Here is a 13,998-nt window from a genome sequence, read left to right on the forward strand (position 1 = left end):
ATTACTCTCCAAGCACGGAGGTTACTTCTGAGGTTACTACAGGAGACTAAACCACGTTTAAGGATCGGTAATTAATGCTAATCTTACCAGTGACCCTAACATCCTCTAAAGCATTAAAAGCAAATGCAAAAGGTGTTGGGGAAAGTGTTAAGGCACCTGTTTAAAATAGTCAAAGTGGATCAAAATAAGTATTTGCCATCTGAGGAAAATTGAAGGAGTACAATGACTTCTGTTATCATTTATAAAGGTGATTCTTCGATCAAGAATGTCACCAGTTAATTTATTTATCTGTTATTATGCTTAGCTGCGAAGTTTTGACGTCTCCTTTGCCGAGTTGCCTGATTTGTCTGCTGCTGGCCTAGCCATTGACCTTCAGAAACTTGTAGAAGCAGAGACAAAGACAAAGGTAAAAAGCCGACAAAGGGCCGCAAACCCCAAACCTCTGAACAAGCAGGCAGTGTTTGAAAATGGGGGGAAGAAATTACTTTTTTTTGGGGGGTGATCTTCCATAGACCGTAACCTGGTGGGGGTTGTGTGATTTTTTTGACTTCATCAACAGCAGTTCAAAGAATGATGAGTCAGCTCTAAAAGCCAATTTAACATTCCCACTCTCCGGTTTACTTTTGAGTTTCTAATGACCAGGTCAGGAAGGGATAAAGTGGTTTTCCTACTTTTCCCACTCTTTGTTTGACCACACTAGGTTTTAATTTCTTTACGTAGCATGCTGCATGGCCAATTCAGTAAGATTTGACTATATCGGGATCTGAATAACAAAATTAGTCAGACTGGTTTCTTGAGTTAAATAGTTTTTTTTAAATTGCTTGGGATTTGTATCACAAAATTAGTCAGACTAGTTTTTGAGTTAAATAATTTTTTTTTATTGCTCGGAATTTGTATAACCAAATTAGTCAGACTAGTTTCTTTGTTATACAAATCCAAAACAATAAAAAAATTAACTAAGTTAGTTAGACTAGTTTATTGAATTAAATAGTTTTTTATATTGCTCGGAATTTGTATAACAAGATTAGTCTGACTGGTTTCTTGAGTTAAATTTTTTTTATTGCTTGGGATTTGTATAACAAAATTAGTCAGACTAGTTTATTGAATTAAATAGTTTTTTTTATTGCTGAAACCCACTCGGGTAAAAAAATGTAAAATGAGTCCTCCCTCCCTCAAAGGCATGTTGAAAAGCAATATAATTTACAGGGTATTGAATGTTAAACTTTGCCAAGTAAGATTTGGGTATAAAGGAAAGTCAATAAAGATTCACTGGTCTGTATCTGAATATTTTTGTTTTCACTGAGGCAGTTGCTTTTCAATTATGGCTGATAGTTTTTATTTTCTGCTGGAATTGATGTGGTAGAAAATCCAGCAACATTTAGTAGAAAATCTGAGCCTGTAGTTTGAATGCAAGTGCTTATTCCCAGCCAAATGGTATTCTTAGATGGAGAATTACAAGGACGGTGGGGAGTGGGAATGCAGCCGCACAGCTGTAGTGTTTATCAATTTTTTTTTATTCACGGCACGGTGGCACAGTGTTTAGCACTGCTGCCTCACAGCGCCAGAGATCCGGGTTCAATTCCTGCCTCAGGCGACTGACTGTGTGGAGTTTCCACATTCTCCCTGTCTCTCAATGGGTTTCCTCCGGGTGCTCCAGTTTCCTCCCACAATCCAAAGATGTGCAGGTCAGGTGAATTGGCCACGCTAAAATTGCCCGTAGTCTTAGGTTAAGAGGTAAATGTAGGGGTATGGGTGGGTTGCGCTTCAGCGGGTCGGTGTGGACTTGTTGGGCCGAAGGGCCTGTTTCCACACTGTAATGTAATGTAATCTAATCTAAAGTTGATATCCAGCATTCAAATATACAAAGAGCAGGCTCACTATACCTCCCTGACTTCATCAACGATAGGGAGGTGTCAGTGTTGGACTAGGGTGGACAAAGTTAAAAATCACATAACACCAGCTTATAGTTCAGCAGGATTATTTGGAAGTACAAGCTTTTGGAGCACTGCTACCTGAGGAAGGAGGAGCACTCCGAAAATTTGTGACTCCAAATACCTATAAACCTTTTGGAATATAACCTGGTGTTGTGTGATTTTTGACTTCATCAACAGTGCCTCAAAAAAATTAGTTGTGTGTATTGTAGAAGACAGCTTTTCAGGTGTTAACATCCCTGATCTATCCTCTATTTGTTGAGATATGAAGGAACTGTTCCCACTTCTGGACTACTTTGTCTCTGTGGGGACCTCCATTGACTTTATATCTTCAGGGATGGAATGTACTTTTGTAGGTACAAATCTGTTTTGGCTATCTTAAATTATTATCAATGCTGTTTTGCTTTGCTCAAAACTGCATCTTAAAGTCCACCGTATGAAACCTGCTGATGAAATGACAGAGTAATAATTGAAACGGTACGTCTTCATGGTAGAATTCATAATGCAAATGTCCTTTTCATCTTTTTCTTTTGCTTCAATGTTGTATCTGAAGACTGAACCGTAATCTGATTGTCCAAAACTTTTATGGGGGCATATTAATGAGATACTATAATTAGCAATGTTTTTTCTAGGCTGCAATTGTAGACATGTTAAAAGACAATGGCTATTTAACCCCTGATTTCTTGTGCTATGGAAAGTGCCAAAAGTGTTACATTTTTATTGCAGAGATACAAATAAGCTTTTCTCATGCTCTGCACAGAAACCCGAAAGGATGATGGATAAAATCTGTATTCATTGCACTCCTGACACAAGTGTGGAAATCTGTTTTAAGTTGGCACGGAAGTTTTGGGAAGCAGGGATTTGCGTCAGATTGATGACCAGACTTCCTGAGGTAATATGTGAAAATTACTTGACATTCTGAACACAGAGAACAAACAGTGTCTCATAAAGAGATCCATTGCACTGTAAATCATGAGACTATTTCTGATTTTTAATATCTGTTTAAACGATGTGGTAGAGGGTTTCAGATTATAATAGTCTTAGAATATTATTCATAGTCTCTCATGCTGCACAGACTCAACACGATTCGTAGAATATGTTCTCATTGCAAATGCGATGGGAGTTTGTTAGTTTTCTGGAAATGCAAAGGGAGGACATTTAACTTACTATTTCCATCCTGACTTTTCACTCGGGCAGTTCAAAGCCAAAACCTGTCATCACTGTCCAGTAATTTTTCTACAATTCAAATATTTGTATGCCTTTTCCTTAGAATTTACAACTGTTCTGTCCTCAGTTGCTTTCTAAGGGAAAATAGTTCATATAACTCTGCATAAAGACTTTTCTTCCAACCTTCAGCTCTGTCTTTTACTGACTATTTTATACTTCCAACTCATTTTTGTTACAGGCTAGAAAATAATTGTGTTTAAGCAGAGTACAACTCCACACTTATAGGAAGAGTTTTATTTCTGTTATCTGCACGCTATAAAACTTGCTGCCACTATTAATTAACTCCCTATAGTTATACAGCCAGTTCGCACTGAATTAATAAAAGCAAAAAATTGCACCTGCTGAAAATCTGAAACAAAATCAGGACGTGCTGGTGAAATTCACCAGGACTGGCAGCATCTGTAGAGAAAGAGAGAGAAATTGTTAATGCTTTGACTCTGATATGACTTTTCAAGACTAATTCGACCAAAGCTGGAATGCAGTGAACAGATTTGATCCCTTACGTAATGAAGGCAGTCCAGAAAAGATTCACTAAGTTGATCCCACGAATGGAAGGATTTTCTTATGAGGAGAGGTTGAGTAGGTTGGGTTTGTACTCTTTGGGGTTCAGAAGAATGGGAGGAGACCTTACTGAAACATACAAGATTATTAGAGGACTTGACAGAATATCTGTAGAAAGGTTGGTTCCCCTTCTGGGAACATTAGGACCAGAGGGCATCATTTCAGATCAAGGAGTCACCCATTCAAGACAGCAATGGGGAGGAATTCTTTTCTCTGAGTTGAATTGAATTGAATTTATTGTCACGTGTACCGAGGCACAGTGAAAAGCTTTGTCTTGCGAGCAATACACGTAGATCATAGAGTTAAGTAGCATAGTTAAGTAAATAATAGGTAAACAACGGCAAAAACAAAAACACAGGTACAGGTGAATGTTAAGAGTTTGTGAGTCCATTCAGTATTCTAACAACAGTAGGGTACAAACAGTTTTGAAACCGGCTGGTGTGCGTGTGTTCAGGCTTCCGTACCTTCTCCCTGATGGTAGAGGTTGTAGAAAAACATTGTCAGGATGGGATGGATCTTTGAGAATGCTGGCAGCCTTTCCTTGACAGCGGGCCTGGTAGATCGATTCTATCAATGGGAGGTTGGCCTTTGTGATTGTCTGAGCCAAGTTCACCACTCTCTGTAACTGTCTTCGATCTTGAATGGTACAGTTGCCATACCAGGTAGTGATACATCCAGACAGAGTGCTCTTGATGGCGCACCTATAAAAATTGGCACGGGTATTCACCATCATGCCAACTTTCCTCAGCTGCCTGAGGAAGAGGAGATGCTGTTGGGCCTTTTTAACCAGTGCGTCCACATGAAGAGTCCAAGAAAGCTTTTTGTGGATGAGCACTCCTAGGAGCTTGACACTCTCCACTCATTCCACCTCTGTGCTGTTTATATTTAGGGGGAGGGCCTGAGTAACATCCTGTCAAAAATTAATAATGAGTTCCTTGGTTTTGCAGCACTGAGAGTTAGGTTGTTCTTAGTGCACCATTTTTCCAGGTCTTCCACCTCCATCTGTAGTCTGTTTCGTCACCATCTGAGATTCAACCGACTATGGTGGTGTCATCAGCGAACGTGTAAATGGCATTAGTCTGGTAATGGGGGAGTTGGGGTGAATCTGTGGAATTCTTTACCACAGAGGGCTACTGAGGATGGGGCGTCAGGTAAATTCAAGGCAGATATTTAATCAGTAAGGGAATCGACGGTTATTGGGATAAGGCTAGAAAGTGGAGTTGAGGCTTATCAGATCCGCCATGAAGTCATTGAATGGTGGAGTGGACTTGATGGATTGAGTGGCCTACTTCTGCTCTACATCTTATGGTCTTCTGTCAGAAGCTGGGTGGTGCCCGCTCCTCAGTGCAGTCAGTGGGGAATGCTGTCTGTCAGATGGTTCCGGTACAGTCCTCACACTGTCCAGAGATGTGTGAGGATGGTCTATCTAGGGAGTAAGGGGGCGATCAGTGTCAAACGGTCAAGGGGAAGCAGTCCAGAATGATGCGGCACACCGTTGGACAATACTGGAGAGCCCACAGAGATCAGTCCAGTCAGCGGCAGCTGATTTTCAACAGCCTATTGACTGTTCCTCCACTGCCCTGACAGCATTGTAGCTGCAATAAAGATAGCATTGTAACTGCACTGCGCATCTTTTCAGAGGTTATTCATGAGTGAGGGTCACCGAGGGTAACCCCACCTCCCAGTAACCAGCCAGGTAAGATACCTGGACCCTTAAACACAGCAGGTTACAGGATTTAGGAGTTCTAGTAGCTGCCAGGGCTGTGAGCACATGTTTCCAGGTACTCGGTTATAGTGTTGACTGCATTACTTTGTCACTTCAGCTAATTAACTTGAAGTTAACACTGCTCAGCTAGCTTCACATCTACTGTGCTGAAAAATGTGTTGCTGGAAAAGCGCAGCAGGTCAGGCAGCATCAAAGGAGCCGGAGAATCGACGTTTCAGGCATTCCTGAAGAAGGGCTTATGCCCGAAACGTCGATTCTCCTGCTCCTTTGATGCTGCCTGACCTGCTGCGCTTTTCCAGCAACACATTTTTCAGTCTGATCTCCAGCATCTGCAGTCCTCACTTTCACATCTACTGTGCAAAACGTCAAATAATCCATGTAAAAAGGAGGTGGTGTAGGTCAAATAGTCCATTCCTATGGTCTGGGCAGAGGAAATGAGGCAAATTGGGAATTTAGACTTCCCCTGTGAGGAACGTGGATGTGCTTTCATCAGGAATTCCCCAGGTTCCTGAAGCACATTCATACAGAACTTGAGGCAGAGGCCTGTTCCCATATTGGAAAATCTGGACCATTATTTTTAAATATATTCTAAATACATCGAGGCAGATTGAGTACCTCCACACTTACAACCTTCGTCCTATCCGATGGATACCTATTAACCTTAATCCTTTGTTTAGGGCCTATTGATAATATGCAATCCTTCCTGCTAATTTATCTTCAGGCCTTTGTGAAGAGGCTCCTCTAAGGCACCTCATCTATCTATCTTAAATAAAACATTGATGCCTATATAAAGTAAATAGTTGACTAACAAAGATACATTCTCTGTGTAAGGAAAGACCAGAAGCACTATCTGACTCAAAAGCAAATTAAAACACAACAATCTCTTGTCCAGTAGGTACCACTAGGTGTCAGTGTTTAGTCAGAACATAAACCACTAGCTTTCCCCATTACACTGAAGTCATTCACAGCACTCTATAGTTTGGCCACTAATTTGTGGAAGCATTATGATCATTTTAATCCTCTGTGGCCAATTTATCTCTGTGCCCAATGAAGATGAAATGGTAATTTTTCATTGCGGTTTTTCTGGATGTAATAATCGCCATATATTTGTGCACTTTTTTAAAGCCATACTTTGGATGAAACAAACTGATCTTGATGAACTCAGCTATTGGTTCATCAGTATTTATGTCTGCACTGCTCTCTGAGGTCTTTTACTTTACAGCTTGATCTTTTTTAGACAAAGAATGTGTTGTGAGGAAGCATGTGACGCAATATGATCAATCGTCAAATGCAGCAATATATTAGAAGTACTGCAGAGATGTTTTCATAAGTGATGACATTGTCGTCCTAATCTATACTACTGCAACTTTCTATAATGTACTGCATACAGGCTTTAATAGGAGAGACGGAAAGGCTCCGCTGGTTATTTTTAGATATTTATTGGTAAAGTTTCTTTCAGTTTAGTTCCCAAGTATGTGATTTCCTCTAAAGCCGTTCAAGCAGGCATTCTGAACGATGCACTTATAAAATCTCCTGCGATGGACTGTTTCCAATTCCAGCTCCAGAATTTTCGTCAACTTATTCCCATTACGACTTCCATTTTCACCAAATTTTGTTTTGAAATTTAACAAGAAGAGCGAAAAGGGCAATGACCTGGATCGTTATGTCTGTTTCTGTCTCCCAAAAATGGAGAGGTGATGGCCTGGTGTTGTTATTGCTAGACTATTAATCCAGAAACCCACATTGCTGTGGGTCTAGAGTCACATGTAGGCCAGACCAGGTGAGGCTGGCAGATTTCCTTCCCTGAAGGACATTAGTTAATGTTCTGGGGACCCAGGTTTGAATCGTGCTATGGCAGAAGGTGGAATTTGAGCTCCATTTTTTAAAAATATATGAAATTACGAATCTACTGATGACCACAAAACCATTGTCAGAGAAACTCACTTGGCTCACTAATGTCCTTCAGGAAAGGAAATCTGCCAGCCTCACCTGGTCTGGCCTACATGTGACTCCAGACCCACAGCAATGTGGTTGGCTTAAAACTGACCCCTGAAATTGCTTAGCAAGCCATTCAGATCAAGGGCAACTAGGGATGGGCAATAAATGCTGGCCATCCAGCCTCGCCCAAGTCCCACAAGTAAATTAAAAAAAATACTGCTAGACTTTCTTTTCTATTTTTAGCTCAGGAAGGAATCGCCTGACACTTTTAAGTTCTGTTTTTGGAGGGAAGGTCATGTGGGTTCAGAACAGAAGAGGGTGATGCTGTGACAGAGAATATTTTATATAGGAGATGGTAAAATAATTTGTTTTGTACAGGATGCTACAGTCATCATGGTTTCTTTACACATCAGTAAGACCTGCATTTTTACTACAATAAGCCTTTGCTGTTGCAATAGTTTGACTCATTGCCTTAAAAAATGTGGCAAATTCCAACGCTATTCCATTGACAAGTCACTGAGCACAAATGCACATAAATGACTATAATTAGAATATTTTGTAGGATAGGGTAAAATTTGTTCTTAAAGGCAGCATTTTGCTGAACGAATATTACTGCATTATTTGGATGGGATGTGCACTAACATCAGCACAAATCTTAAAAATCAGGCCTTGTGTTTTGCCTCTTTTTAGAAAAGACTTGCAGCTGAAGAGGGAAGGATATTTGTTCTCCAGCCAGATGGTGAAACAGACTTAAAGGTAAGCATAGTCAGTAATCCCAGCAAAGCTGTTCTGTCAGTGGAATTAATTGTAGGCCCACTGTACGGGAGTGGAAGGCCTGAAAAGTATGGTCCCTGGAACCCTAAACATATTAGACTGCAAAACTTAATTTTCATTTATAGGATGTGTATGTCACAAGGCAAGGTTGACATTTATTATCCATTTCTAATTGCTTTTGAAAAGGTGAGAGTCAACTGCCTTCTTTAATCAAAGTTAAATATCTCACAACACCCAGGTTATAGTCCAACAGCTTGTACATAATAAACCTGGCGACTCAGTGGTTAGCACTGCTGCCTCACAGCACCAGGGACTTGGGTTCGATTCCAGCCTCAGGTGACTGTATGGAGTTTGCACATTCGCCCTGTGTTTGTGTGGGTTTCCTCTGGGTGCTCCAGTTTCCTCCCGCAGATCAGGTGAATTTGCCATGCTAAACTGCCCATGGTGATAGGTGCATTAGTCAGGGATAAATATGGGGAATGAGTCTGGGTGGGTTACTCTTCGGAGGGTCGGTGTGGACTAGTTGGCCGAAGGGCCTGTTTCCATACTGTGAGGAATCTAATCTAAACCTGGTGCTGTGTGATTTTTAACTTTGTCGCCCCAGTCCAATACCGGCACCTCTACATTCTTTTGTCAGTGCAATCCTTGAGGTACAGGACATCCCTGGTGAAATAGGGAAGAGAGCAGTGAGGTAGTTCCAATTCAGGATGAGATATTTGTAGGTGGTGGAGCTCCCAGGTCTATGTAGATGGTAGAGATCACAGGTTTGGAAGGTACTGTCTAAACAAAGTACATGTGTTGCTGCTGCAGTGCATCCTGTAGCTGCCACTGTGCCTCACTTGTGAAGGGACTGAATATTGAATGTGGTGAAAGGGATGCCACTCATGCAGGCTGCTTTGTCTGGATGGTTCTGCTTCTTGAGTGTTGTTGGAGCTGCAGCCATCCAGGCAAGTGGGGAGCATTCCATCACACTCCTGACTTGTTCCTTGTAGACGGTGAACAGGAATTGAGGAGTCAGGAGCTGAGTTATTTACCACAGAATTCCTAACCTCTACTTCTCCTACAGTAGCCTTAGTGTTTATGCAGCTGGTCCAGGTCAGTGTTCTGGTTAATGGGAGCTTCCAGGATGTTGAAAGTGGGGGATTTCAGCCTTGGTAATGCCTTTGTTTGTCAAGGGGAAATGGTCACATTCTCTCTTGTTGGAATTCACCATTGACTAGCTACTTGCGTGGTGCAGCTTTTACATGCCACTTACAAGCCAAGCCTGGATGTTGTCCAGGTCTCGCTGCTTTGGTCATGGGCTGCTTCTATATGTGAGGAGTCATGAATCTGCTGAACATTCAGCAAACTGGTCTTGTACCGGATGGTAGGTCTCTGAGGAAGCACTTGAAGATGGTTGGACATAAGTCACTAACCTGAGAAACTCCTGCAGAGATACTGAGACGACTGGCCCTCAACAACCATCTTTCTTTGTGGTAGGTATGGCTCCACACAGCAGGGAGATGTCCCCCTCATTCCCACTGTCTAGAGTTTTGCTGGATCCCTTGATGCTTCACTCAGACAGGTGCTGCCTTGCTGTCAAGGACTATCACTCTCTCATCACCTCTGGAATTCAGCTCTTTTGTCCATGTTTGGACTAAGCCCGTAATGAGGTCAGGAGCTGAGTGGCCCTGGTGGAATCCAAACTGAGCATCAGTGTACAAATTGTTGCTCAGCAAGCACTATTGATGATCCTTGCCATTACTTTACAGGTGATTAAGAGTGGACTGATGGAGGTGTATTTAGCCGGGTTGGATTTTGTCCTTTTGGATCTGTTAGATCACTTAGCCTTGTCTATTGCATGCAGCTTCCACTGCTTAGCATAAGGTTAACACCTGATTTCAGTTACACCTAGTGTTCTCCTGGCATGCCCTCCTGCTTTCTTCATTTAATTAGGGTTGATCCCATGGCATGGTGGTAATGATGGCATTGGAGATAAACAGCAGCATGGGAGCACAGATTGTGGTTGAATACAGTTTTAAGGGATGGAGTAGCGAAATGTGTAAGCTTCCCACTGTGGCCTTTTAATTCTGTTCCTCTTTTCCCAAATGCTATCTGAGCTGCTGAATATTTCCAGCAGAGTTTGTTTTCATTTCAGGTTTGCAGTATCCACATTATTTTGCTTTTGCATGGATAGTTTTTTTTATATCAGTTAAGGTTTCTAACAGTTACAGAACAAAGGCAAGGATTTGGAATGAAGTAAGTGCTGTAAATAAATGGCTAAACAGGCCTGAAGGCGTGAATGACCAATTGTTATTCCTCCCTTCATCCTGACCCTTCTGACTATTGTCAGATAATTGTAGTATGGACAAGTGGGTGGTCTACAAAATGCAATAAAGGAACTGAATAAACATAATTTATAAATGTGACCTTTCCCAAAGCTGTGGAGTATTTGTAAGGAATTAATTGATTGAGGAGAAGTAGTTTAGCTCAAAGAGGGAGCCAGTTTTTGTGTGTTGGCTCCTACAAAGTTCTGAGTTATTCTGCAGTACCAACTGGCTGTGCATATAGCTCACTAAACATTAACAGCTGATTTACAGACATTTTCTGGTCATTAACTCATTGAGTACATGGTGTGACAATCACCTTGCAGCATGCAGAAGTAACTTTATAGAAATATTCAAAGCACAAAACTCTCAGTTGGCAAAGGTGCCATGCAATAAACCAGTAGTTAAAATTGAGACACAGAGACAACACTCAGGCACGGTTTGCACATTGATTGGGAACTAGAATGTGAGGAATTGGTGTAAAAGAGGTACCTTTGGATTATAAGTGGTGAAAAATGCCAGTGGCTGCAATTTTTCTATACACAACAGTGATCTGGACTTGGAAATAGAGATAATATTTTCAAGTGTACAGCCTTTGCAAATTAAGTCAACTGAATTGTGAAGATAATTACAGAATGCTCCAAAAGGATATACTGCATATTAAGCACATTTATAGAATGGTAGATATATTGAAGATGGAAAAAAGTGTTTTCTGAATGTATTAGTCTGTTACTTTTGGTGTGCCGATGCAACTAAATAAGGAAAAGGGAAAGTGCAGCACTAAATTTAACCCAAGGAAGAAGATTGCAGGTTAGGAAGGCGGTGCCAGAAGATTGCACCGCCTTCCTAACCTGCAATCTTCTTCCTGACCTCTCCGGCCCCACCCCACTCCGGCCTATCACCCTCACCTTGACCTCCTTCCACCTATCGCATTTCCAACGCCCCTCCCCCAAGTCCCTCCTCCCTACCTTTTATCTTAGCCTGCTGGGCACACTTCCCTCATTCCTGAAGAAGGGCTAATGCCTGAAACGTCGATTCTCCTGTTCCTTGGATGCTGCCTGACCTGCTGCGCTTTTCCAGCAACACATTTTCAGCTCTGATCTCCAGCATCTGCAGTCCTCACTTTCTCCTCACTTTCTAAATGGCATCAACAGAGACAGTATCTCCAGTATCTCATTATGCATCCCACAGACCCTGTTAGGGAACTAGAGCTGGATGAACTTCGGATCGTTTGGGAGGCTAAGGCGGGGTGGTAGAGAGGAGTTAATGTTGTAATTTGGTACTGGCAACATTCAGGATACAGTCAGATGCCAGGCTGTGTACTGTGGGATGACAGAGGATGTGCTCTGATAAGCTTGGCACCCTGTTGATCATGAATGTTCAGGAGGTAAGTGCTTTTAAAGGTGACACACTTTAAAGCTAAACCTCCACATAGGAATGTGGGGCTGCTACCCACACTCAGCCAAGGTTGTGGATGATCAAGATGTGTGGATATCTTGGCAGTTGCCAACGAAGACTAGCACAGAGTGATTCTGCTTTTGCTATTGTCCATTGAGGGTTGCCAATCATGATTTTATATAGGATTTCTCTGTAGGGTAAGGGGAGGGGGTAGGCCCTCAGGTGTACTTCAGTTAGTAAAATGATTGAATCCTCCTGTTGGCATTATCTGCACCTACATATCATAGAAATACATGTGTACGTGCTTGCAGCATTACTGAACTTATTTGTTGTTCACTTTTTCGTTGTAGGACAATTGTTGATTAGGATTTACACAGAATGAATGTACTTTAAATGCAACTGCCTTGATGTACAGACTGCTGGAAGTACTTGGTGTAAGGCACTTCTGTACCTAGAAAGATACTGTAGACTGATGTCTTTTCCTTTGTTGCTTGGACTATAAGACATCATAAGGTATGAAGTTAAAATCTGCACAGAATTGAGGTCCACTCACATCTTCCCCCCCATCTCTGTCCAAGGCACCAAAAGATCCTTCCACATCCAATGGAAATTTACCTGTACTTTCACAAATGTCATCTACTGTATACGTTGCATCCAATGTGGTCTCCTCTACACCAGGGAGACAGGGCGCCAACTTCCAGATCATTCCAGAGAACATCTCAGGGACAACCAGACTAATCAACACCACCGCCTGTGTTTGAACACTTCAACTCCCCCGCCCACTCCACCAAGGACTTGCAAGTCCTGTGCCGTCTCCATTACCAAGCCCGAACCACCCGACATCTGGAGGAAGAATAACTCAACTTCCACCTTGGGACCCTCCAACCACATGGGATTAATATGGATTTCACCAATTTCATCATTTTCCCTCCCCCACCTTATCCCACTCCCAAGTCTCCAACCCGGCACTACCCTCTTGACCTGTCCATCATGTTTTCCATCCATCTGCTCCACTCTCCTCTCCGACCTATCACCTTCTCCCTCACCTTCATCTACCTATTGCATTCTCAGCTACTTTACCCCCAGCCCCACCCTCCTCCCATTTATCTCTCAGCCTCCCGGCCCACAAGTCTTATTCCTGAAGAAGGGCTTATACCTGAAACGTCGATTCTCCTGCTCCTCAGACGCTGCCTGACCTGCTGTGTTTTTCCAGCACCACACTCTCGACTCTGAAATCTCCAGCGTCTGCAGTCCTCACTTCCTTTCATTATGTAACTCCAGCCTTCATGAAGTTTAATCGATTTAGAGCAAGTACATCAGAAGGATAATGTTGGAATTATTGGCTGTGTGCAAGAGGATTAGAATAAACACGACAGCTAAAGGAGGAGAGTGAATTTTAGATATAAAATCAAAAACAAATGCAAATCCTGGAAATTTGAATTAAAACAGAAAACATTGACATGCAGAAGAGACAAAATACACTTATGCAACCTGCTTTTTGCCTTATCATTTTACAACAATAATAATCAGATCACGCACTCCTATTACTTGTCTCTATTACTCATTTTTATTTACTCATCAAAAAACATTTGGATTCCCATGCAGCCACACGTGATTTGTGGCGAACATATTGGACAACATTGGATTAGGAGAAACAGGATGTGATGGATGGCAGTTTCAGGAAAGGGGGAAAGTCTCAGATACAGTCACATAGATGGGTTAACTCCAGGAAGGGTAAGAGAGGTAGGCAGCTAGAGCAGGAGTCTTTTGTGGATATACCCATTTCAAGCAGGTATGCTGTTTTGGAAAATGTAGGGGGTGATGGTTTCTTAGGGGAACGTAGCACAAACAGCCAAGTTTCTGGTATTGAGACTGGCTGTAATGCAACGAAGGGTATGTTGGCTTCCAAGAGATCAATGGTGTTAGGGGATTCTGTACTCGGAGGTACAGACAGACGTTTCTGTGGCCAGCAGAGAAAAAGCAGAATGGTGTGTTGTTTCCCTGGTGCCAGGATCAAGGATGTCTCAGAAAGATTGCAGAATGTTCTCACGGGGGAGAGGGGCCAACAGGAGGTCATTGTCCACATTGGAACCAACGACATTGGAAGGGAAAAGGTTGAGACTCTGAAGGGAGATTA

At 42.2% G+C, this 13,998-nt stretch overlaps 1 protein-coding gene across 5 annotated transcripts in view; it reads left to right on the forward strand.

Moving 5' to 3' along the window:
- The window catches only part of LOC122554579 (eIF-2-alpha kinase GCN2-like), an 85,667-nt gene that overhangs the window by 56,895 nt on the left and 14,774 nt on the right, over window positions 1-13,998 (forward strand). For 4 of the 5 annotated variants that reach the window (XM_043699835.1, XM_043699836.1, XM_043699837.1 and 1 more), the window contains 3 exons: window positions 305-406; window positions 2,692-2,823; window positions 8,074-8,139. In XM_043699835.1, coding sequence (XP_043555770.1) covers window positions 305-406; window positions 2,692-2,823; window positions 8,074-8,139 — 300 coding nt within the window. The remainder of the gene's footprint in view (window positions 1-304; window positions 407-2,691; window positions 2,824-8,073; window positions 8,140-13,998) is intronic. The other variant, XM_043699838.1, reaches the window with a different exon arrangement.

This window comes from Chiloscyllium plagiosum, chromosome 11, assembly GCF_004010195.1.
Source record: "Chiloscyllium plagiosum isolate BGI_BamShark_2017 chromosome 11, ASM401019v2, whole genome shotgun sequence".
Lineage (NCBI taxonomy): Eukaryota > Metazoa > Chordata > Chondrichthyes > Orectolobiformes > Hemiscylliidae > Chiloscyllium > Chiloscyllium plagiosum.